General features: G+C 35.9%; 1 protein-coding gene across 1 annotated transcript; it reads left to right on the top strand.

The window, feature by feature from the left end:
* Nucleotides 1-1196: 1196 nt before the first annotated feature.
* Nucleotides 1197-20794, top strand: LOC105443846 (phosphatidylserine lipase ABHD16A-like). Its single transcript, XM_030997716.1, has 19 exons — nucleotides 1197-1332; nucleotides 2062-2118; nucleotides 2889-2955; nucleotides 3729-3815; nucleotides 4672-4757; nucleotides 5490-5554; nucleotides 6329-6501; nucleotides 7809-7954; nucleotides 8382-8445; nucleotides 10160-10209; nucleotides 11042-11206; nucleotides 11977-12040; nucleotides 12607-12670; nucleotides 12993-13049; nucleotides 14303-14365; nucleotides 14909-14985; nucleotides 16202-16300; nucleotides 17321-17367; nucleotides 17901-20794. Exons 1-19 carry the CDS (start codon nucleotides 1264-1266, stop codon nucleotides 17997-17999), a joined length of 1599 nt encoding a protein of 532 aa, XP_030853576.1. The 5' UTR covers nucleotides 1197-1263; the 3' UTR covers nucleotides 18000-20794.
* The last annotated feature ends 3255 nt before the right edge of the window (nucleotides 20795-24049 follow it).

The following is a 24049-nucleotide window of genomic DNA, read 5'->3' as shown; positions in this document are numbered from 1 at the left end:
TCTATCTTTAAATGAAATAAATTTCTATCAATAAATAAATAAATTAATAAATGAATAAATTAAATGAATTAAACTTCTATCTAAAAAAAATTAATTAAAACCGGCGAAGTTCTAAGAGAACTCCCTCAAGGATTTTTATTTCAATTGTTTTAACTATTATTTGTAATTTATAATGATTTTTGAATTTAGAAAAAGATAGAGATATGAGAAAGAGAGAGAGAGAGAGAGAGAGAGAGAGGGGTGGAGAGAGGGAGAGGGTCGAACAATTACGAGGAGGAGGATGTGAGAGATGGAGAGCCGGGAAATATCTAGGAGGGATTTGATTTTTATTTCAATTGTTTTAACTATTATTTGTAATTTATAATGATTTTTGTTCTCATATTGATTAGATCTATAGGTAGCGATAGAAAAAGAGAGAGATATGAGAAAGAGAGAGAGAGAGAGAGAGAGAGAGCCTGAGAGGGTGGAGAGAGGGAGAGGGTCGAACAATTACGAGGAGGAGGATGTGAGAGATGGAGAGGGGAAATATCTAGGAGCTAGAACAATAAACAAACAGAGGATCGAGGGATTAACGTGTAAAAAGAAGTATGTCTGATACAAAGTGGATCGAATATGGCTGTGACTTAACTCCTTAATTTGTGATTCAGTCATCAAAGATATCTCCTTTTCATGCCCTTACAAAAGAGTACCATGGTAACCATTGCTTTTTTGTCCAAATTACCATCCACCATGGTTATCGTGCTCAGTTAATTTGTAATAATATTCAATCTACAAATAATGAGAGTATCACAATTATATCTCCTTAAAGTCCTTTTTAATCATCAATTATCACTTCAATAGTATCATAGGAACTCACTAAAACAAGACTTGAGGCGGGGTCTATAAATTGAATGAATTTTTGGAACACATTTTGATCCAAGACTACGCGGAACACACTGATTCGGCCCCAAGTATATCGACCGCTGTAGAGCACGACTAATGATATCGAAGTTTTGAAATAAATTTCTTTATCAAATTAGATTTAAATCATATTTTACTGTAAAACTAAATAAAGACATAAATTATCAATACATTTACTCACGCTCACATTCGTTTAAAAGTTAAAACCTTAGAACTAGAAATGGGTCGATTCTTATAATTTGAGTTGTGGTTGGTCGACAGTTTGGATGTTTAGTGTCCTCTCATGCTAACTCTTTCCTTCTCTCTCTAGATCTACTGGAAGTTCTAGCTACAGTAAAGGTCTACAGACAATCAAAAAAGAAAATGGCTTCACTTGTACGGTGTATCTTTGGAGCAAGGCTGTACAGAACGAATTCTCATGGAACAGTTAAGGTGAACATCACAGTATTCTATAGACCTCTATTTCTTTCTAAAAAAAATTGTAATATGTGACTGTGCTGTGATTGTGAGCAAGCATTTTATAAGGATGTCCCACATACCGCATTTTGTGTTTGTAAAAATATGGTTAGACAAACGTTAGAGCAATTATTGAATAGTAGCATTAGTACTACTATTAGTAGCCCTAAGGGCGAGGTGATAATATTAAATATGATATTGATATCACTCAGCCTTAATTGGCACCCATACTGTTCTGCGTAAAGAGTGATGTAAACAAATCTAGTAAAATGCATTCCTAATCACCCATACCGCACCCGATGAAACTTGCACATGCACACTGGCTTCAACAGTAGGGGCGCTGGCCGATGGTCCGAGAATTTAGATCGTCTTCGTTAATGCGGAAAGATGTGTCCTAAAACATAAGGATTGTCCGCATTTTCATCGACAATCCTTATATTTTAGGACGCGATTTGTCCTTGTTTACGAGGATATCCACGTTTTTGTGGACGATCCTCATTCTCGGACCAGCTCGGACTGTTCAAAGTTTGCTTTTTACTGAAAATGTGAGTAAATATCATATTTTCAGCAATATTCTAGACCCTTCGCCATCATCTCCTACACCCTGTAAGTCCTACCTGTAAGTCATTATGCACATATGATTGCTGATTTTGTTTAGATATGCCAGTTAATGATTGATCTTTTGTAATCTTTATTATTCTTTAGGGTCATGATTACCAACCCAATTCTGTTGAGAAGCACAGTGACAATATCATCAAGCTGGTAAGTTAGTAAGAGGTTGAATGAGCCACTTTGAAGATACTGCATGTGCTCATGGGCAGATAAAGGTAGTTTGTACAAAACTGTAATACCCATCAAGATGATTAATGGATATGGTTCATGAAAGTTATGTAATCATTTATGCACCTGCAGTACATTCAATGATACACAGGTGGATTTTTTTTTCTTCAAGAGGGCACACAAAAGGTATTCATGAAGCAGCTCCATCACTTTGGCAGTGATTATTCGAAACTGCACAAAGTGGGAAGTCTCTATGTGTAAAAGATCTGTAGATATATGGGGGTCATTTGTACAAGTGCCATCTCCGAGGTGGCTTATTGTATTGAAGAATTGTTATCATACATATGAAGACAGTATCAGAGATGCTCTCCAATTCAAAACATTTCCCTTTCACAGTACATAATGACATAAAAACAGTTGTTTTGAAAGAAAAATTAAAGAGTATCTGAATTATTGGGATTTGGTCATTGTTCATTTGTACCATGAAATTATGTTTTTTGGATTAACTGTTTCATTCACTTAGAGGAAATTTAAAATGTATGTGATAAAAAGAAAATACTTTTGAAAACATTTTTATTTTTCCTAATCCTACCCCCCCCCCAAAAAAAAAAAATCATTTTGCTTTGGCAATATTACATTTTATTGTGATTTAGAACTTTGTGGAATATGATGATCCCTATCAACTAAAGAATGGAAAGAAGGAATACAAGATTCTTTTCCTTCCTATTTTTATTTTATTTTTATCTTTTCAGATTTCATTTTGCTGGTCATTTGGATACTACACATCTCCAATAATCTTAACGATCTTGTATCGAAGAGGTAAGAATCTTCAGGGGTCAACAAAAAATGACACACAATACAGATTTAATGCCATAAATAAAAAAAGAAATAAATTAAGGCCATAATGTTATTGAAGAAATATCAAATTAATTATTTGTCAACCAGATAAGATTGTCATCTTGACAGAAAGCTGTTTTAACAGTAAAATATGTGAAATTTTATTTACAAGCAGAATCTAGAATATGTATATTGAAAGATTCTAAACAATCGGTATATAATTTTTAATGAATTATGGAACTAGTGATAATTTCTGAAATGTAGCCATTTATTTTTTAATAAAAAAAAAATGAACCAAAACAAACAAACGGACATAAGACTTCCAAAGAGGTGTCATAGTCGAGGGGTTTTATCACGTGACTGGAATTGCAAAGGTTGTGGGTTCTAACCCCGGCATGGCCCTTATGTATGTCCTTGAGCAAGGCATTTTTATCTACATTGCTTCTCTCCACACGGGCGTTAGGATGCAAGCATCGATGGATTAGCATGTGCGGCCCTCGTAAAAAGCGACCAGCCTTAATGCTCCCCAGGGAATGCAGAATGTGTACCGTAATATGCAGAATTGTAGTTGAATCCAATGACAGGGGTAATAAAAAAAAAACAGCAATCATGCTTGAAGAGGTTCATCTGAATGGTAAAAGATGATCAGATGATAAAAGAAAAGCAATATATATAAGAAACTGGTATTATTATTGTTTTTATTATTATTGTGCTTTAATTGATGCATGTTTGTGTCATGAATTCAATCTTTTTAGGTTACTTCAGCCTGGATGGGGCTTTGAGTCTTGGAAAGTTTGGTGGCATGGTACTACTTGCATTATGTGGAGCCTACTATGTCAGAGGTAATTTCTTAGATATTGAAATTTGAAAATACGGGGGTGGCCCAATGAAAATGGACTAGCATACTTTCAATAATACTTTCAATTTGTTTAAAGTTGTAATCACTATACGTATGGGCACTTCAAATTGGCTGAATCAATCATGTCACTGTGATGTAGTGCTGGACAACTTTTCTATTTGTTCCAACACACACACTAACTAAAATTTACGATTCGGGAGGGTCTTTTCTTTCTATAGGACCTATCATAGTATGCTAACCATAATATATATTGAGTAGTGCCCCAAAGGAGAAGGCAATGTGCAGAAAAATAGAAATTAATGATATTTGTGTACACAATGTATGGGATAATTGTCCATAAATATGTCACAATCCACTGACAAAATTGCGAATTTGAGATTCGTATAGCTTTTGATAGTGATTATTTCAAACATTAAAAACTCTCCTATCATTAATCCGTTTTATTTTAAACTTTCGCCATTCTATTTCTCTGATTGTTCTGCCTCCATAAAAATTAACATAATTTGCACACACAAATAAAGTTTTTACAAAAGTTGGATTACCCTTTAATAATACAACAGAACAAAGTGTGTGTCATAGAAAAGAAATAAATGTTCCCTTCAGACACCCAATTTTTTTTTTTACCCCAGTCGCACTAACATAAAAAATGAACAAAGAAAAAATTTAATTCCCTCAAATAGCCAAGATTTGTTGATTATTTGCCAGTTTTAGTTCGATTTCTCACTTTTAATTGGGTATTCTCCCGTGCTAACGCTCAATGATGTAGGACACTTTAGAATAAAAGATTGTTTCTGATTAAAAAATTTTTTATTTTTTTATTTTTTTTAATAATAATTTAGGTTTAGGAAGAGTTAGTAATCCAGAGTACGGGACTTTCATCAGTCTACTGGATGAGATCAATAGGAATGAACAGAATGAGAAGAGGGTGAGTAAGACTTCAGGAAATTTCTCTCATTAATACAGTGAAACCTGTATATAAAGATCACTCGCGGGAGACTAGAAAAGTGGTCTTTATAGACCGGTGGTCTTTGAGTACAGGTTTTTTTAGTACATGTTTCAATGATAAACTATTTCCAAGGGAAACAAAAAATGTGGTCTTCCTAGACTAGTGGTCTTTCTGTACAGGTGGCTGTTAAAGCAGGTTTGACTGTATGCAAATCTGTCTGAAAAGGCCACCGCGTACCTGTCCATAATAATATGATAATAATGATATTCTGCTTTTATAGAGCGCCCAATACATCGATACAACGATGTGTCTTGTGCCTTACAGATATAGATGAAGGCCACCTCGGGGAAACGGTAAAGGTAGCCACTGTAGAGAGGTGGCCTTTCTAGACAGGTCTTACAACAGATTCTTCTGAGACATAGACTGTTCTATACTACTGAAGACACGTGGCTGTTACAAAGAGATGGCCGCCATCATAGTTTATCGTGCTATTCATGATGATTTTAATACCAAATGGTTACCAAAAAGAATAATGATAATAACAATTTGTGAGAAATTTGGATATGGACATAGTTGCATTTGATTTCTAAGTAAGATATTTCACTGTAACAAAGGTATTAAACTTCATGCTTGTTTCAGTCAGTGTTGCAATGAGTCTTGGATCAATTGATCAACTACTAAATACTCTTGTTTTTTTTTTTTTTTTTTCAGAAAGAGTTGCAGATCTATGATTTCGAATTTGCTGCTTGGCCAGTCGATTATCAGTGGAGTGAAAGGTATATAATGAATACACACATGCAATGTTTATTTTTAACAATATTATCATTGTATTTTTGTGCAACAATAGGCGGTGATACAATGACAGTTAACTCTCAATAACTCATAGTCACACAAGTCCAATCAATTTTTTGTACCAAACTCATGCAAAATATGTGTTATTTACACTTTCCAAGTTTTATTTGCAGTCCCAACAGTTTTGACTTGTGCTGCAGAGTTAATTTTATTGAGAGTTAACTGTACATGTCATTTGTGAGAAATTGATTATGCGCCGCTAAAGCTATATGACTTGCGAAGTAATGACCATCTTTTGTTATGCCTCTAGTTATGGGGAATATGAGTGTTACTGTAGCACAGTTCTCCTGACTATATTGTGTTTGATGTTCAGGAATTTAAAAAAAGGACAAGCTTTAAAATTCTTAAATTGGCAGAGATTGCATTGTTTATCAATAAAATTTGGCAATTTTTCTACTTTTTTACAACATTCTTGCCAATGTATATTGTGTTCAGATATATTGAATTTTATTTTAACGAGATAGCAATAAGAGAAAATATTATTGTTGCCAATTTTGAAGAACAATATGTGATCAATTTTAATAGCCCTAAAGATAAACCCTTTCCTGAAAGGGTTACTCTTCATACAGAAACATGAGTTAACTATAAAAATGAATGCAGTGTGTGCAGTACCCTTAATTGATCCTCATGCTAATGAACCCCATACAGTCTGCTCACACCTTATTGTAATCGGCTTATTTTCATTTGCTACCATTCAGTGCCAGCCAGCCGCTGTGGAAGGACCAGTCCTCTCCAGGCTCCCAGAGATCCCGGGGTGCTGTTGAATGGCTTGGTGGGTTGCCATGCCAACTGCTTGGTTACCTGGCCATTCACAGCTTTGGGTGCAGGATAGTGTATCCAGGAAGCACAGCTCTGCTCAATGCAGCGATAGGTATGTAAAAATCCTGTTATCTTTTACAGGTCTCCACTTCTTATCTCCATTTGCTCAGACGATGAAATATTTCGTGAATTGTTGCTTCGTATTCTGATGCTCTTCGTTCATTCATTGATTTCCAACATTTTATTCAACAACTGTCATCTCATCTTACTGTCATACTCATTCAGCCTACCATTTACCTTCTTTCCTCTCTCTCTCTATCTATTTTCTCTTCATCATGTAAATTGTAAAAGTGAGTAATGTTCTCCTTTGTATTATCTATGTTCTATACAGTATGAGTATCATGTATTGTACTTTGAAACGTAAGTTATATCACACTGATCGACATTATGTATGTTTGAAATATGATGTAGAAATCAATAAATCAAATCAAATCAAAATCAAATCTCTACTCTTTCCCACCTTTTCTATCTCACTACCTGCCTCCTATTCTCATTTTCCACCTCCTCTTCTCTTTGCTCTAGTTATCTTTCTCTCTTCTGAAATTGCTGTTAGAAAGTATGTCGAAAGTACAAAGTAATATCTTTATAACGTTTATCGTTTGTTATATTTTCCATAGATCATGCAGTTCTTTTCTTTGTATGTTTGTTTATCTGAACCTATTCCATCAATTTAATCAAGTTTATTTTTACGCCTCTGAGGCAGAGAGCAGCTAATTTACAAATATACTCTATTGCGCTGTGATGAAAACAAAACGCCCAACAATGCTACTTTCAGACACAATACAAAAAACATCTGATAACATGTTCGTCTTTAACAAAACTTTGAAGACAGCAACAGATGAGGCTTTTCTTATGTCTAGTGGTAGTTTATTCCAAAGCTTAGAGCAGGGCAACTGGAAGCCCAATCTCTAAGAAAAACTTTTGTTTTGATGTGAGGTAGGTTTAGAAGCAGCTTGTCCTGTGTACTGTTTAAATTATGTGCATATGGATGTGATTTTAACATTATTATTATGTAATGTAAACATTATAATTTACTATGTTCCTTTTTACTATGTAAAAAACTAAGTTCTCTAATTTGGCCGGTTGGCCCCAAATTATTTTTACAATAAATCATTACCACAACTACTGTGAAACCTGTAAAGATCACCCAAGAGAGACAAGAAAAGTGGTCTTTATTGGCAGGTGGTCTTTATTTACAGGTTCCTCTAGTACATGTTCCAATGAGAAACCATTTTCAAGGGAAACAAAAAATGTGGTCTTTGTAGACAGGTTGTCTTTCTATACAGGTGGTCACTAAACAGGTTCGACTGTACTTCTTTCACCCTTCTACATCCTGTCCCTGTTCCCTTGTCCACTCAGGTTCTCAGCTTCTTCTCGGGAGGATGAAACTGGTTGAGAAGGACCACGGGAAGAGAGCTAAACTCAGGACCAAAGATGGCAACTCTATCGACACCATGTTTGTAGACAGGAGACTCAAGACAGTATTCCCCAATGGACAAAAACTGGTACGGTACTGAAAAAATACATGAAGAGTAAAAACTTGACATTTGATGTACCTCTTGAGGATAAAGTTGAGGTCTGGGCATGCGATTGCAATGTGAACGAAACACTGGAATCAATCAGAAAAGATTGATCATCTAGCATATAAGTATTGGTGTGTACCGCAAGGTTCTGATGTTCTTCCACACTTGCATAATAGAATGATCACGCTCGAAAATTATTTTTCACCTCTTCCAAGAACTCAACCTTCTCTTTAAGATCAGGGTTATTTGTTTTTCTATATTTTCTTCTTTACTCGTCCGTTTGCCCATAAGATGACAGATAAAGTTTTTTGAGGTTCATTTGATACATTCTTGCTATAAACAAATCATATTTTCAGGTGATTAGTATACCTAAAAATTCTTTTATGCCGTCTTATTTTTTGCTATGTAGGTGATTACGAGTGAAGGAAATGCAGGATTTTACGAGATAGGGTGCATGGAGACACCCCTCAAAGGTGAGTTGTTGTTGTTTACATGATGAGTTCTTTTGATGAACTTGATCTTGACCTTGTGGATCCTTGTTATTTGATGTAAAAAGAACTTTGATTATCGCTGATAAATAAATTCTGATATTAATAGGCTTACTTTAGCATGCACACAGAGATAAGTTTGATTATCGCTGATAAATAAATTCTGATATTAATAGGCTTACTTTAGCATGCACACAGAGATAAGTGCACTTACCTCTAGACGCACGTATGCCCAGTGCTACGCAAGTATAGGCCCACACACAGTAACAGCACTAACCTACGTACTTCCTTGACCCAACACACTTTAAGATTCCAGGGTATACATGATTGGAATTCCTTAAGCCCCAGTCCCATATAAAGCCGGACCAGCACGGACGAGCACGGACCACTCCGGACCATCCCGGACCATGGTCTGGGGTGATCCGGGATGGTCCGGGATGTTTTGTTCAAAAAAGTGTGATGCTTTTAAGCTACAGTCCCATATACGTCCCGGACCGTCCCGGACCATCCCGGACCCCATCCGGGGTGATCCGGGATTCGGTCCGTGTTGACACCGTGTTGGCACCGGGGTGGTCCTGGATGGTCCTGGGCGGTCAATAACTCACTCCCGGACTGCCACGGATCAACACGGACCGCCCCGGCGCCACTACGGATGACCCCGGACCCAGCACGGTGGCTACACGGATCACCCCGGATCAAACTATTGTCCCGGACCGTCCCGGACCGTCCCGGACCACCCCGGCAGTTTTTGACCGTCAAAAACATCCGGGGTCGACTCCCGGACCGCCCAGGACCATCCAGGACCATCCAGGACCATCCAGGACCATCCAGGACCACCCCGGTGCCAACACGGTGACAACACGGACCGAATCCCGGATCACCCCGGATGGGGTCCGGGATGGTCCGGGACGGTCCGGGACGTATATGGGACTGTAGCTTTACCTTATAATTTAAAAAGTAGTTCAACCCTATCAAAGTTTAAATATTCATGTAAACAGTTCTTGTTTAAATCAAATGAAGTGCACTGAGTAGATTTTTTTTTTTTTTTTTTTCTTCTTTTTTTTTTCTTCTTTTTTTCTGTACAATGTTCTGCCTGCGGTGTGTTGGTGTGTCTGTATGCATGTGAATGAATGAGGGTGGGTGTATGTTTGTTTTGATAAGTTTTACAATATTTGTTATAATAATTTGCTTGTATGATTACTTTTGTACAGGGCCCCATTCTCACAAGCTTTGCTTTTCTTGGGGTCCTTCCGATTTTGCTGTTAATTTGATATGTATTTTATTTTGAATTTTAATGGAAAATAAATGAAATGAAATGAAATAACCTCTGCACGCACTCGCGCGCATCATGTACTTAAAATGTTTGGATAGTACTGGAAACTATTGCATGCTTTTTCATTGAAAACGTGGGAAAGTCTCAATAAATTAATCACATGTGACCACATTGTACCAATCAATTGATTAGGATCTAGGAGTGAGTTGGATGTGATAGAATTGCACTTTTTGCATGTTTGATTAAAGAAAGTGCTTTTTTTCCTCCAAATGATGAAGGATGGTAGTGTAACAAGGAAGTCATAATATAGTTGCAAAGAAACTTTATGTGGTAGATGTAGCTAAATTCAGAGAGTTATTTTACTGATGAGGACTTATATGAATTCTTGTTTTGCTAAACCCAAAAGATTTTCTCTCTGTTTTGTAGCTGGATATTCTGTGCTTGGATGGAACCACCCTGGATTTGGAGGGAGTACTGTAAGTTCATATCCTCCTCCTCCTCCTATTCTTAAACCCTGTCTGTACTTTACTTCTTCCTCTTTGCTTCTCTTTGTCACTTTAATTATCTTTTTTTTATTGTTCTCCCATTAGTGTCTTCTAGATGTGCTTCATGAATACCTTTTGTTTGCCCTCTTGAAAAGAATACTTCCACCTGCGTATCTTAGAATGTACCGTTGGTGCATAAATGAATAATGTTACATAACTTTCATGAGCGCATATCCAGTATTCATCTCTGTGGGTTTTACCTTTTTGGTACAAATGACCTTTATCTGCTCATGCTCAGACTGCAACCGTAAACTGGCTTATTTGATTGCTTTAACGTTCTACTCTGATCAGACCACCTCAAGAATGAAAGGCGAATTGGTCAAATTAGGGTTGTTGTTGAATACTTTTAGATGTAACTGTCAATATTTTAAATGGGGACAAATCAATTTTTCACATGCTTGAAAAATTACAAAACTTGGTATTAAAGGGTATGAATAATTTTGTTGTATGTATAGACGCATCAAATGTAGTAGTCAAACATTTTGTAAAATTTGAACTACACTCTGGGTCAGCCGGGTTTGCACTTTCCATGAAGAGGTCTCCAGGGACCTGTTTCACAAAGCGTTTTTTCAATGACAAATGACAAAATTCAGTGACAAATCTGCTGATAACCAATCAGAAGCAAGGATTTCAGTAGCTTATAACAAAAACTGTCATTTGTCATTGATGACAAGTTTTGTGAAACGCCCCCTTCAGCTATAATCTCTTGGAAATATTGACAAAAAAATTTCCCCTCCCAATTCTCGCCACATCCTTATTTTAGGGGTCACCGTTTCCCGAGTCTGAAGGCAACGCCATTGCAGCGGTCATGCAGTACGCAGTGGACGAGCTTGGCTTTGCGTACGATGACATCAGTCTGTTTGCCTGGTCTATAGGAGGATTCGCTACGTCATGGGCGGCCATGAATTATCCGCAGCTTTCATTTGTTGTAAGTTGCTTCTCGGTTTGTTTTTACCAAAGTGGAAGTGTGTTAGTTTGTTGCTTTAGGTTTTGCTGCTGATGGCGGACACCGTCTGTTTGAGGATGATAATAGAAATGAAAAGAGTTTTAAAGAAGCTCCTTGATATGTAGTGATGACAATGATGAAGATGGGGTTTATGAAAATGGTGATGAGGATGAGGAGGAGGAGAATGATCATGATTGTGATGAATATGATAATGATGATGATCAGTATCTGTTTTCAAACATAACATTGTTTATTTGCCATGACGACCATGGTTGCATCGGACATGGGGTTCACCAAATTTAAGTTTATCTCTTTATGGCCCAAATTTATAAATGACGATGTAACACTGGTTGAATTTCAAGCCTATTAAAGCCCCACTGCACTAATTTGGCCAGGAGGGATTAGACCTCACTGTAAGGTCACTGACAGGTGGTTATCTCATCAAATCAAATCTCAATTAACATAAGAAAAATGGGATCATGGGGGACCAATGGGCACCAATTAGGCATTGTTTACCCTATAGAGGGCACAGAAGTGCAGTGGGGCTTTAAAGTGACCCTTATCATCGTACTGCAAAAGCAACAGCGCCAGCTACGACATAGGTCTGAAGAATCTGCAGCACGGCAAGTTGAAGTTTACCAAAACAGATTGTTTTTTCACTGATTGTGAAGAAAGAACTATTTCTTTTCAAAAGTTAAATTTTTATTTTGATGATAACTTGACTTTTTTTATCTGTTTGTTTCCCCTTATAGATTGTAGATGCAACATTTGATGATCTTATACCTCTTGCTATAGCTAAGATGCCGCAAAGTTTGTGTGAGTAATTTCTATTCAGTCAAAACTATGTTATGATACGTCCATGAACTCGAAAAGTCTTCATGTTATGTAATGTTTGGTTATGTTTATTCTCTTGATGTTGTTCATTTCAATATTAATAAAGCACTAAAATATTTGTGATACATTGATTTAAAGCATACTGTTCCTTTCTACTACATGTTCATACATGTACAAAGAAAAAAGAAAGAATTAATATTTCTTGTAGTACAGTACTGTCTAAGTAAGAAGGAATGTTTACAGGCAAAGGTTCCAAAGATATTTAGGAACATGATTAGAAATTTAGCTTACAGTTATAGCTATTAAGTATATGTAGAACAATTTTAAAATGTATGGTAGTGCCTCAAATCAAGTCAATCGCTAAATATCTTTTTGTAGCAACAGGAAATCACGTTTTTGAAGTTTAATCTCTCTGAAGATTCGTAATCACATCCAGAAAACTGTTAATACTGTATACTGTGGTACCTGACTGACATGGCATTATAGAACCTGTGTATCAGTGATATACTTATCGATTTATTGTTGTTGTTTGTTTGTTTTTTCTTTAGCATATTTTGTTGCTTCAACAATAAAGACATACATGAACATGAAGATAGCAGACAACCTTAGCAAGTAAGTTGAAATAGAAAACACAATATTCATGGAACTTTAGTGGAAACATGAATGGAAAAATTATCATAATCATTACTGGTCAGATAAATTGTTGTTTTCATTTGCTGACAAATTTCACAGGCATGGTGTGGTTGATCAACAAACTGACACAAAGGAAAATGTTTTTAGATGTTTAGATGATAGCTAAGACTCTTTCTTAGCTATTTTCATTTGTTTTATTAATCTTGTTACTATTCTCTCTATTATGATGGGATAATTTTTCCGAAGTTTTCTGAAGAATTTCTATGTTTTCATGTCTCCTATTTGATTTTGTTTGATGCAGCTACAAGGGTCCCCTGAGGATAGTTCGAAGAACAAAGGATGAAATCATTATAACATCGTAAGTAGCTAAAGGCTCCAGGGAAAAAATTAATATTTATTTTGAAAATAACATTCTAAAATTTGTTTTGCATTGAACTCTATGCAAATTTACAGGGGCTCTTTTCTGATTTTATGGGGGGCTATTTTGGGCATTTCGGGGACTAATTCGCCCTGAGCCCCCATGTATTTTTTTCACTGAAAGGCTCGTTCAGATGTGATGCGGTAAATTGCCACAAAAAATTACAATGTTTTTTCCACTTGTAAATGAATGGCAACTGCAGGTATTAACAGAGGTTCTTCGCGTATTCACAGAGCTCAGTGCTATAAGATAGAGAAAGGAGATGCCTATTCACGTCTTTATGTCTTCATTAAAAGACCACCATGGTTTTGCCACGTCATATCTGAACACAACCTTAGATCTTAAAGTAACATGGTGTTAAAGATAAAGATCAGTTCTGGTCGTGCGATTGCATTGTGAAAGAAACGTTGTGGAATCGATCAGAAAAGGTTGATCATCTAGCATATAAGTATTGGTGTGTACTTCAAGGTTCTGGAATCATCAAAATGATAAGAAATACCGGTATGGCCCAGTCTTGGTAAAGGTACAAGCACTGTGCACAGGAAGATGTATATGGGACTACGCGAAACGTGCGCGATATCTATCAGGTTCAAATAGATATACTAATTTACCAAATATATCAACTAGTAGGCGGTTTCCCAGCAAAAATTGTATCATCACGTATTATTCAAAACATATTCTTTCACATGATTGGTAATAAGAGCTTCCATTTCAATTTTTGAGAGGGGGGCGTTTCCAAAACTGGTCTTTACCTTTTAACAGCTTCAAAATATTGAAAATAACATCCTTTCATTTATACTGTTCAAATTCTTTAAAGATTGTGATTTACTGGAGATGTATTGTTGCACTGTTTATTTGACTGTACTTCTAAATTTCTTCTAAGACAAGTTAATTCTTTGAATACTTTCCGAAGTTTGTAAAAGGAAATTTGGTTACAGTTCTCCAATTCGTTCAATTCACATTTATTACACATAAAAATGTTTAGAATATCCATGGCAAAGTTCATAAAGGAAATTCATTCAATTCAGCAATTATGTCAGATAAAATAATGTTTAGAAAAAAAATTGAATTGTAGGTCAATTGGAATCTATGTATGTGCTGTCTGAAAGAAAAAAGTTATTATCCTTCACAATCCCAAAAGGATGTATTTAAGATATTTTCCTTAAAACTCCTTATCCATTTTTTTATTTCAGTGAATTTCCTGATGTAGCATATAACAGAGGGAATGATCTACTAATCAAGATATTACAATCAAGGTAAGTTGTCTTGAGCATTCTCATCGCTAATAAAGCACATGTTTTGAACTTGTGTATATGATCATTTCAAGTGATTATTCTCTTCATCTATTATTGTTTGTTACTGTCAATTAAACTCTTCAATATCGCTAAGATTGTTGGGATTTGTTGTTGAATAATCACATGATAAATTGTTTACATCTACACCACATTTATTATAGTATTAGCAGATGTTGATATGAAACCATTGTTATTGTTGTTCTTATTTAGTTTTTATAATTATTTGAAACTAGATTTTAAAAATTCTGCAAGAGTGATGAACAATGCACAGAGCCAGATGTTGGTGGTTCAAATCTAAAAATTATGTGTGTATACCATAATGCATTTTGCATCTTCTTCTTCTTCTTCTTTTTTTTAAATTAAAGAATTTAATAAAGTGACAATAAACATGAATGATGCCAGTTTACATCAAACTCATCATGGCTTCTAAGGACTATTAACCCCTCAAATACAAGTTGTTTATGTGTATCATGAGACGTTTGTCACCTTTGAAATTTGTTGCAGATATCCGAAGCTGTTAGATGAAGAGGTGACAAAAGTTTTACGGCAATTCATCAGCATTTCAGATCAACTTAGCATGTGTAAGTAGTCTACCTATTAATGACATTTTTTTTCTGTGTATGTTGTTCAATAAAATGTAGTTAAAAGACTCCAGAAGTAGGGGAAAATGAGGCTATTTGAGTATAAATGTGGAAGTGCATGATTTTGATATTTCTCCGACATTTAGTAATTCATAAATATTTGAGCCAAGATTTGACTAAATTTAAGATGATGTAATGTTTGTTATCCCAGTGATTCAATGGCTGTTGTATTTAGTAATTGGATTAAAGTATAAAACCAACATTTTGTTTTGTGATTTGTAATATAACTTTATTGCCCAAATCCTGTTTCGCAATCTTATTGATAACATTGATATTAGGGGGAGATGATTCCACATAATTTAAGGATCAGACTTTCACCTCACGCTAAAATACAAATACTTGAAAGCATTCGTAAGCAAGAAAAATAACTAGGTTTTACACATACTGGGTGCTTTAATTGATCTCCCAGTCACAAACTTACATCAGCAGGGCCCCTGCGCAATATTAACATATTTCTAATATGAATATTCATAAGATCTGAAGTGAAAAGTATTCTTGTTTACTCTGTGGAGTGATCTTTGCATTTTCTTGTAAACGTGCATGTAATGCTTCCTTGGAGAAATTTCAATTATTTAAAGAGAAGGTTGAGTTCTGGGAAGAGGTGAAAAATAATTTGTGAGCGTTGTCATTGTTATTATGCAAGGGTGGAAGAACATTAGATTTAAACATGTTCCCTGAAAAACATGGCTGTTCAAATGCCTTGATATTCTAAATATGACATGAAAATCGTAAAAATCGGGGGAGGTTTTTTTCGCCATGTGCTCGTGTAGTCCCATATACATTATTCTGTGTACAGTGCTTGTAACTTTGCCAAGATTTGGCCAAATTTCTTATCATTTTGATGATTCCAGAACCTTGAAATACACACGAATATTATACTAGATGATCAACCTTTTCTAATAGATTCTACACCGTTTCTTTCACAATGCAATCGCATGACCAGAACTCAACTTTATCTTTAAACATATTTGTGGCTTACACCCAGTAAATAAGATCGATTGATCGATCTGTAATTGAAAAACAAGTCAGAAACAATCTTGGAAGCAGCGGGACTTGAACCTGCATCTACTGCTTGACGGGCAGCGACTCTAGCACCAGGCCATCACTATTCCATGATGCATTGTTGAGATATCTTTTCATTTTGTCTCTCTTACAGTATCCATGTATTCAGCGTTTGACGTAGAAGACTCCGCCTGCTTACGGGTTCTTAAAGACTATGCTGACAAGCACTCTACCAAGTTCCCCATGCTCATAGGTAATACAGTGAAACCTGCTTTTTTAATAGTGACCACCTGTATAGAAAGATCACCTGTCTATAAAGACCACATTTCTTGTCTCCCTTGAATGGTCTTGATATACAGGTTTTGCTGTACCATAGCATGTAAAGAAAGAACACCTGTCTATAAAGACCACATTTTCTGTTTCCCTTGAATATTGTTTTTCATTTGTGTTTTGCCATTGAAATGTGTACTAAATGAACCTCTACAAAATGAACCTCTACATAACAACCACCTGCCCATAAAGACCACTTGTCTTGTCTCCCTTGAATGGTCTTAATATACAGGTTTCAATGGACGATAGCATATTGAGAGAGATAGTTGTGACACGCCCACATGGACACGTTCAAAGGTCAATTCATGGAGCTTCAAATAGTTTCCTCCCATAGAGATTGTACTTGGGAAGAAACTACAGTGTATTGGGAGCTCCATGTATGGACCTTGATCACGTACATGTTGGTGTGTCGCAACTATCTCTCTCTCTCTCAATCCGCTATGGGTGATACCATCTTTTTCATTATCCTGACCAATTGAGATTGATTTTCTAGGCTTAACTTATTTTTAAGCCCTTGTGTGATAAGGTTCTAAAGCAATTTTTCAGTCATTGTAAAACTGCTTGCTGTCAGAGGATAGAAACGGGATTGTTAGGTCAGTGACTTCGAACAAAAAAGGGGATTTTCTTACAGAAATTTCTTGATGGATACTTTGGCATCTATAGACATATTAATTTTTCCCCCTCCAATCGAGGGGCCCTAGGTCTTGAGCGATTTTGTTGTGATTAGGATGATTGTGAAATTTACAATCAGAGTTTCTATTTTCTGCAGAATCACCCTGTCAGAATGGCTTCGGGAAAGTTTCAAATTTAATTCATATTTCAAATCACATAATACAATAAATACTAAGCCTCATTCTAATATGTCTGTGAATGGGATACTGCCTTTTTATGCTGTTTCCTATGATGATGTTGTTCAAAAATTATATTTGCTTCATTTTTTCAGGTGAAGACATGACTCATGCAAGGAAGGTGCAATTGACTTTGTACTTGGTGAGTTGAAAATACTTTTTTTATTAATTTGACATGATCTATTAATTTTAAAAAGTCTTTGCAGTCATAACAACTCAATTTTGATATTTTTTTGGAGCAATTATAATATCAATTAATAAATACTGAGATTATGTACAGCTTTATATATCTCATATTTATCAGAGAATGTTTGTTATTTTTTGGAGGATAACATAAAAACGTGTTGTCCACCGATCTTTCTCAGTTAAACTTTAGGGCCTGGGTGGACATAAAGGTCAGAGGTTATATCTACTGATCTTGCCATATAGGGATTTCAATAGCAATACATGTACCCGTACAATGTTTTGGATGTCATTTGTGTGTCGTCAAAAGTAAGTCTTATGATGATGATGAATAGATTGAAGATTATATAGGTCACTTAAGTTAAAAATCCTTCTACAATCATTGCTCGAAAACTGTAAATGTTGAAAGAACTGTTATATCCCATGTGACATCCCATGAATTCAACAGATTTTCTGTATTCTTTATCTTCTTCTTTGGTTTTTACTTTTCAGAGCACAAAGTACATGACAGACTTTGACTCCACTCACTGTTCCCCCCTGCCAGCATCTTACTTCCTGCCCCCATGGTCTCTGGACGACGAGATGAATTGATAGCCGCCCCACTCCCCCCCCCCCTTCCCCCTGGTTCACTCTCGGTGGCAAAACCTCGCCCCTCTTCCTACCCCCATGGACTTTGGACGACGAGATGAATGGATAGCCCCCTCCCCCGCCCCCCACCCTCCCCCTCCCTCCCCCTCCATTCTTGCTTCACTCTCGGTGGCAAAACCTCGCCCCCCTCTTAACACACTCGCCAGGATCAAGTACAGTACCATCTTACCCAATTTTGACGAGATGAAATCAGTGCCCCCCCCCCCTCCCCTTATTGCTTAGTTTCAGTCCCGCATTCGCTTCTCTAAGCACACCATGAAAGGATCTTGCTGAGATGAAATAGGGCTACCCTCTCTCCACTTTGGGTCACTATCCTTGCTTCTCTCAAATCACCCAGCATATTACTTCCAACCTCTGGGGGCTGTGGATAATGAGATGAAGTATAATTACCCCTCCCCCACCTCCCTCCCCTCCACTCCAATCACTGTCAGTCGCACATCCGACCCTCTAGCACGCCGCTGAAAGGATGTCGTACCTCAATGGACCGTTGTAATGAGATGCAAAGAGCAGCCCCTTATCCCTTATCCCTTACCCATTTCCTTGAGGGTTTGTATCATCAGTTTGCTGAAATAGTACGAAAATAGACTGGATCTAAGAGCTTCGTGTTGGGGCTGGCAGCATGCACAGAGACTGAGTAAAGCTTTATTTCTTGGGTTTTGACACGATTGTGAAGAGTAGTGCTTATCAATGAGATTTAAACCTATTGAGGCTTCATGCACGAATAAATATGATCCATTGACATGTCGTGGGATCTTTGTGTGTGCAATCTAGTTCTTCACTAGAAATAATAATGATGATTGTACAATATATGTAGATGACACGTCACCCAACTATGGATCACATGGTTCAAGTCCTGTTGCAACAATAACGTCCTTTGGCAAAGACATTAATCTACATTTGCCGCTCTCCACCTACGAGTTCAATAGATACCCAGAATACTCCCCAGGGTGTGGAGCGTGTGCACTATCATGTTCGGATTAGCAATTGAATCCTTTAACCGGGATGATCATAATTACAACATAAAGCGCTCAGAAACGTAATATCAAGCACTATCCGAACTTGAATATTACTATATATGAACGTGCATGGGTCAATAGGAGGATAAGCAAGAAATCAAGTGGAATACAATGTGCTTGATCCAAAGCACGTTCAGATATGGCGCGGTAAACCACCGCATAAAAGCAGCGGCATACTTATAACATGTAAATGAATGGCGTACATAATAATAATAATAATAATAATGAACGTTACTTGTATAGCACATATCACTAACACAAAAAAGTTCCTATGCTCTTAATAGGAAAGAAGGAAATAGAGATAGGGCAGAATAAAAATAAACATTTATGCCTGATATGGGAGTTGTTGCTACCTTGTTTGGCGTTCAACAATAAGGGATAGAGCAACGTCGATCTGGCGCTGCTCAGTGGCTGCCGGGCTCACGATCAATTGGGCAAAAAGAATTTCCGTTTTGGTTTAAGTCTACAGGATCACACAGAACTCGCTCTCAACTATCAATCATCATTATTTAATAAAATTTGGATTGGACTATTAGGCTATTATTATTATTATGATTACATGAAAAAAATTAATTACAAACAACGACAATGATATACATAGTATGCATGCCTGGTTGCTATCTGATTTTGCAAAAAGTAAAAATTTAAAGTAGAATAGATCCTGAAGAAGATGCATGTAAATTCTTTCAAAACAAAACAAAGTGTGGATTTGAAACTTTAGAACAGGGATATGATTAGAATTATATGAAATTTATGTTCTTTCCATGCAGATATTAATATGCAATACATATAAAGTTTGTCTGCTTTTGATATAAATGTAGTTATTTCTCTTCTTTGAGATACATTTAGTTAATGAATAAATAGAATGTGTTAAAACGGTGTTGCATGTAAATTATATGTGAAAATGGTAATGATATTTATTTGAGTCTTTTCTTTGATCATGTTTGGCTTATATATTGAAATTAATAAAAATTCATCTTTTTGAAGCCAGAAGGGCATTAACTCATATACATGAACAAAGATTTAAAGCCCTTCCGGCTCTCAACAGCAATATTTCCTCTTTGGTCATCATGGATGTTGACGTTTCGCTCAATTTTCAAGATTTTGCTGTATTTAAATATTCTGTCGAATTCCAGCCAAATGTGAACGATGCCAAATGTTGTCTCCGAATTATTATTATTTTGTTTTTGTTTGTTAATAAAGTGAGTCACTGTTCTGTATAAAGCTTTGAGAGAATCATTAACGAATATGTCATGTCACTCATAGAGGTGCATACTCTTGAAAGCTGAATGTATTTATCTGAATTTATGCAAAATAGGGCCAAATTTTGATGAAAGATTCTCTTGCCGAGGCGCTATCAGTAGACACGCTTTTCTAGATGATATCGTTTGCATGGAGGCACTTGCTGCTTCCCTAGCTGCGCTGTTGGTTGTCGCATCGGTTCCTCAGTCTGCGAAGTGGAAATTAGACATTGGGTTACGCACTGTTGGCAAGTTGACCAAGAGATGGCGCTGTGCAGTAAACTACACTAGGACAGAAATTTCATCAGTTCAGTATTGCTTTACAAGACCTGCATTAGAGCATTTTAAGTTGCTTTTTTTCATAAGAGTGTGTTTCATTTGTATGCCTTGGCTCATACATGTTTGTACAATGTATATAGTACAATGTTTATTTGTGATTGTATATTAAAAGTAATACGGAAAAAGAATGTCATGAATATATGGATCTTATCTACGTGTGATTTTTGTTATCTATGGGCGTAGTTCTTATACTATATCCAATATTTATTTATCTATTTTTTAAAGGTATTTTCTCATCTTTTCTAAGTATGTTAATCAAATTTCACAGGAGATAAAGAAAAATAGAGCCAATTAGTTTCATGATAATCTTGGGGTTTTAACTAAAATATCAAAACTCTGTCACCTTACTTTAGGGACTAATTACTACCAATATTGATACTATTACTAGGACAAGTTACATTTAAGTTTTACAGGGCAGATACAGCACAACGAGATTGGAAATACAATATTCAGGAGAAACCATGTTTCATGTTCCAGAATGGGAATATTTATTAATATACAATTATATAAATGTAAAAGATATCAGTATATCAAGATGATAGAAACATTGCTTTTGAAGGTAAAGTGCTTACATGTACATGAGGCATTCATCTACAAATGAATACAATGTACAAATTTCAAAGGAATCGATCACACAAAATTATACTGCAATGTAAAACATAAATAGCGCCCGATACATCACACGTGGATACATCAAGAAAATTCTCCTTTAATCGATTCCAGTTTATGCACTTCAATCATTGCACCACAATACATTGGACGGAACTGCTTTATTTCATCTCGTTTTCTCTTTGATATTAATATATCATGATCAAGATATGGCCAACTGAATATTCAATTTATGAAAATAATTGAAGGAACAGAAATTCCTGTCCAAGTAAAAACTATATTCTAAATCTCTGCACAGATATTTTCAAACATTAAAGGGGAAGTCCACGCTGAAATTAAGTTAGTTTTAATAGGAGTAGAAAAATGAGAGAAACAAGTCAGTGAAAGTTTGAGCAAATTCCGATTAAAAATAAGGAAGTTAGGATTTTTGAAGTTGTGATCAATCAAACACAAATGTGCAACTCTATGACGTATCATGCGAGCTCAACTTCCATTTGCTCAGTACTAAAAAAATCTAAAATTTTCATTTTCCCTCAAGAAAAATTTCAACCATACATGCACCCTAAATATAATAATTGCAAATATGTTTCTATACTCCCCCTGCAAGGAACAAATATATTCCGTCATCAATAACGAAGAAAACACGATTTTATGGAATATTATGCACAAAGCAAATGAAGGAGAGCTCGTATAATAAGTCACAGAGTTGCCAATTTGTATTTGATTGATCACAACTTCAATAATTCATAACTTTCTTATTTTCATTCAGAATTTGCTCAAACTTTCACTCACCTGATTTTCTTATTATTCTGCCCCTATCGAAACAAACTTATTTTGGGGGTGGACTTTCCCTTTAATTACAGATTGAATTGAGAGCAGGGAGCAATATCCGAGCAGATTACAACTTCTAAAATACTTTATGCATTCATCTAAAGTATTCTATTATACCTTTCAAATATTACATTTTTAATCGAAATATTAAATACATACACCAGCTGCATAAAACTTGTATCCTTATATTATCTTATTACAAATAAATACCAAGTTGTCTATAAGAACAGGAACAGAATAAATAATTTATTTAGATATATAGTAGGAGGTAAAACTGGTCACTTAAATAATATTTCATACTTATAATGATCACTATGGGTATACTTGAAATATAACTAAATTCATGATTCTAAATTGTTTATCTCTCACTTCTATGAATGCTGTTTTACATACCGGTAATATATTTACTTGTATCATGAACCTATAAGTTGAAAACTAAGCTATAAAAATAAGAATTACGTGCTCTATTTATATATTATAGATCCATTTCTTAATCTTTCAATGTTCTTTCTCTCTCTCTCAATCTACTTCTACATTTCCCTTTTTCTTCTTCTCTTTTCTTTCAGTATGTTGCATAATCATTATCTTGCACTATCTCTTTTTACTAGACTATATGTACATGTAGCATTCTCTCCTACATGTATTACTGTAATTAACGGTGTATAAATCGCACCTTTTTGCCGCCGAAAAAAATTCAAAGTCTGGGGGTGCGGTTTATACACGGTACACCCCAATTTTTTTTAATTTTTTTTTTAAAGTTTCGATTTTTGCCCCTCCACCTGGCGCTATGCCTGGCAATGTCTCCCAGCTCAGTAATCGGTGTGTTGACTCACCACTCGGACACTAGAAAAACACTCAAATTTGTCTGTCAAATTTGTCTGTGATCTCAATATGTAGTTTATAATAATAATAATTCCTCCAATTTTTCTTCTATTACATGGTGTACCACAAGGTTCTATCCTAGGTCCTCTACTGTTTTTTAATTTAATTAATGATCTTACACATCCAGCTGCACCTCGTAGTTAAATGAAAGGCCTTCCCGCATGGGTTTTTTTAACACGGACCAGGCTTGCTGCCCACAGAGTCGGCAAAAAAAAAGGGGTGCGGTTAATACACGAGGGCGGTTTATACAACGTTAATTATGGTAACTCACTTTCTAATCCTGTTTTTCTCCCATGCTCTCAATTCTCAACTCCCTTCCGGCCCTCTTCCTCTTTCCCATTCTTCTCCTTCTCCTCTTTCTGATTCTTTTCTCTCCCTCCCTCTTCCCTATCTCTCTCACTATCACACACTCTCTCTCTCTCTCTCTCTCTTTCTCTATCTCTCTCTCTACCCCTCTCTCCAATGAAATAATACATTAGAGTAGCTTCAACGTAAGAACTGAGTTAACACTACAATGCCTACTACCTCAACAACCCTGGAATGTTCTTATCTTTAATACTTATACTTAGAAATAAATTGTGCTCCCTGAGGACATATACATAGAATATATTTTACAACTCACTCCTAGATCCTAATCAAATTATTATGTGTGAAGAGGCAAGTGCGCCTATCTCTGTGTACACGTTAGAGTATTAAAGCCTATTAAACTTGGGGTTTATTTGTCAGCGGTGACCCGGCCAAAACAATCTTGAAATTAATTATTTTTACATCAAATAAAGAGGATCTAGGAGTTTCATTGTACAATGTATAAAACAAACTTTGAATGATGCACGTTTCGTTCATTGGTTACAGGATCTATCAGCTCTTGTTGAGGCTTTTATGCACCTCATGTACTCAGCCTGATGGCTTAATTTGTACGATAGATGCGCACAGCCTTGACTCGAGTGCGGATAGACCGTATAATGAACTTATGCGCATGCATCATTTGCATACTATATAAAACCACAAACCATCATGAATTGTTTATGCATGCCCGAGAAACTTACATCCTGCAAGTTCCAATGTTGTGTTATAG

The sequence above is a fragment of the Strongylocentrotus purpuratus genome, unplaced genomic scaffold (genome assembly GCF_000002235.5).
Source record: "Strongylocentrotus purpuratus isolate Spur 01 unplaced genomic scaffold, Spur_5.0 spur5_scaffold_4, whole genome shotgun sequence".
Classification (NCBI taxonomy): Eukaryota; Metazoa; Echinodermata; class Echinoidea; order Camarodonta; family Strongylocentrotidae; genus Strongylocentrotus; species Strongylocentrotus purpuratus.
Note: the sequence above shows the minus strand (reverse complement) of the source record. Positions and strands in the feature narration are given on the sequence as shown.

Bases quoted from the DNA above. Each gene is read 5' to 3' on its own strand.
- LOC105443846 (XM_030997716.1), top strand. From the start codon at position 1,264: ATGGCTTCACTTGTACGGTGTATCTTTGGAGCAAGGCTGTACAGAACG. The intron at 12,041-12,606 runs GTGAGTAATTTC...TTTTTTCTTTAG, and splicing joins TAAGATGCCGCAAAGTTTGT to CATATTTTGTTGCTTCAACA. The intron at 14,986-16,201 runs GTAAGTAGTCTA...TCTCTCTTACAG, and splicing joins TTCAGATCAACTTAGCATGT to TATCCATGTATTCAGCGTTT.